The sequence below is a fragment of the Cyprinodon variegatus genome, unplaced genomic scaffold (assembly GCF_000732505.1).
Source record: "Cyprinodon variegatus isolate N-32 unplaced genomic scaffold, C_variegatus-1.0 Scaffold269, whole genome shotgun sequence".
NCBI classification, from domain to species: Eukaryota; Metazoa; Chordata; class Actinopteri; order Cyprinodontiformes; family Cyprinodontidae; genus Cyprinodon; species Cyprinodon variegatus.
This window is the reverse complement of record NW_015150722.1, coordinates 355,645-357,328: the sequence shown is the minus strand read 5'-3', so window position 1 is coordinate 357,328 and position 1,684 is coordinate 355,645. Positions and strand designations below refer to the sequence as shown.

Here is a 1,684-nt window from a genome sequence, read left to right as displayed (position 1 = left end):
TGATCGGTGGTGAACCTGGGGACGCAGTCGTGCATTTAAAGCTGAACTGAAGTCCAGGAACAGCATCCGCAGCATCTGTGGCTGTTCTTCTCCTCCAGGTGTGCCAGGCTCAGGTGGAGAGCAGCAGAGATGGCGTCCTCAGTAGAGCGGTTCCATCGGTAGGCGAACTGGAACGGGTGGAATGTTGCCGGCAGACTGGAGACGATGTGTTCTTTAACCAGCCTTTGGAAGCACTTCATCATGATGGGAGTCACTAGTCACTGAGTGAGGTGACCTGAGGCTTCTTTGGAACCGGAATAATGGTGGCAGACTTAAAGCATGCTGGCATTATGGATCGGTCCAGCCAGGTGTTTAAAATGTCTGCGCTTCAGAAAGCTTTTCTAAAATGATTGGTGATGATATATAATAGGTCATGATGAACTGTTTACAGTCAGCAGCTTTGTGTCAGTTGCTCCAAGCTCTATTTCTCCTTTTTTCCACCAGTCGCTCAGGACTTTAGGATAATACTAAAATCTGTCTTTAAAATGTCTCTTGATGTGAAGGAGGTGAGGTTTTTAAAAATGTATCATGGCTCTAGCTGTAGAAATGAAACAGGCTCTTAACAAAAACCACAGAAGCTACATTTTTAAAAAGCGTCCCACTTTACCCGCCTTCACCGAAGCTCAGATTTCCCTCCTCCTCTGCAGAGATTCAGCGCCGTCAGGAAAGAAGATGCCGGAGAATATTTCTGCCGGGCCAAGAACGACGCGGGACACGCCCAGTGCCCCCCCCAGAAGATGGAAGTGTGTAAGTGTCTCCTCCGTCAGCAGCTCTCAGCTCAGCAGGCGTTGATCTTCTGACCGCTGGCTCTGCCCCTGCAGATGACATAGACGTGGTGGGGATCGTACTGGGAGTGCTGGTGGTGGTGGTGGTGCTCCTCTGCATAACGGTGGGAATCTGCTGCGCCTACAAACAGGGATACTTCTCCAGCCAGAAACAGCCAGGAAGCAGGTAGGAAACCAGTCTGCCTCCCAGTAAGGCCCACAGAGCCGCACTGGAATAACTCTGCTCTCTGTTCCCAGTTACAAAGTTCCCTCCAAAGGAGACGGAGTGGACTACGTCCGGACCGAGGACGAGGTCAGTACCGCCTCATGGGACCTCACAGTCTGCTGTAGCCGGTCTGAGTTTCAGAACAGCAGCTGGTTCTGGTCTGGGTGACCCGTTAGGAGCTGATGATGAACCCACAGAACCGTTTAGTGAAGCAGAGGTTCTGGCTCAGAACATGACAAGTCCTGTCCTCTCTGCAGGGGGATTTCCGACACAAATCATCGTTTGTGATCTGATGACGGAGCGAGGACGGCGAGCCCGACCCGACCCGGTCCGACCCGCCGCGCTGCTGGACCTCAGAGTTCACAGCAGGACTCAAACCCAAACACTCAAACTTGCCAAAGGTGACGGACAAGATGTACACCGAGGTTCACCTGCTTTGCTTGGTTCTGATCCGTTCCTCAGCCTGCTGGTTCTGGTCGGTTCCTCAGCCTGCTGGTTCTGGTCGGTTCCTCAGCCTGCTGGTTCTGATCCGTTCCTCAGCCTGCTGGTTCTGGTCGGTTCCTCAGCCTGCTGGTTCTGATCGGTTCTTCAGCCTGCTGGTTCCGATCCGTTCCTCAGCCTGCTGGTTCTGGTCGGTTCCTCAGCCTGCTGGTTC

The 1,684-nt window shown here is 53.0% G+C and overlaps 1 protein-coding gene across 1 annotated transcript in view; it reads left to right on the top strand.

Moving 5' to 3' along the window:
• The window catches only part of LOC107089864 (junctional adhesion molecule C-like), a 44,402-nt gene extending 42,724 nt beyond the window's left edge, over window positions 1-1,678 (top strand). Inside the window, exons 6-9 of the mRNA XM_015382883.1 lie at window positions 687-786; window positions 861-990; window positions 1,062-1,116; window positions 1,287-1,678. Coding sequence (XP_015238369.1) covers window positions 687-786; window positions 861-990; window positions 1,062-1,116; window positions 1,287-1,322 — 321 coding nt within the window. The 3' untranslated portion in view covers window positions 1,323-1,678. The remainder of the gene's footprint in view (window positions 1-686; window positions 787-860; window positions 991-1,061; window positions 1,117-1,286) is intronic.
• Window positions 1,679-1,684: the final 6 nt, after the last annotated feature.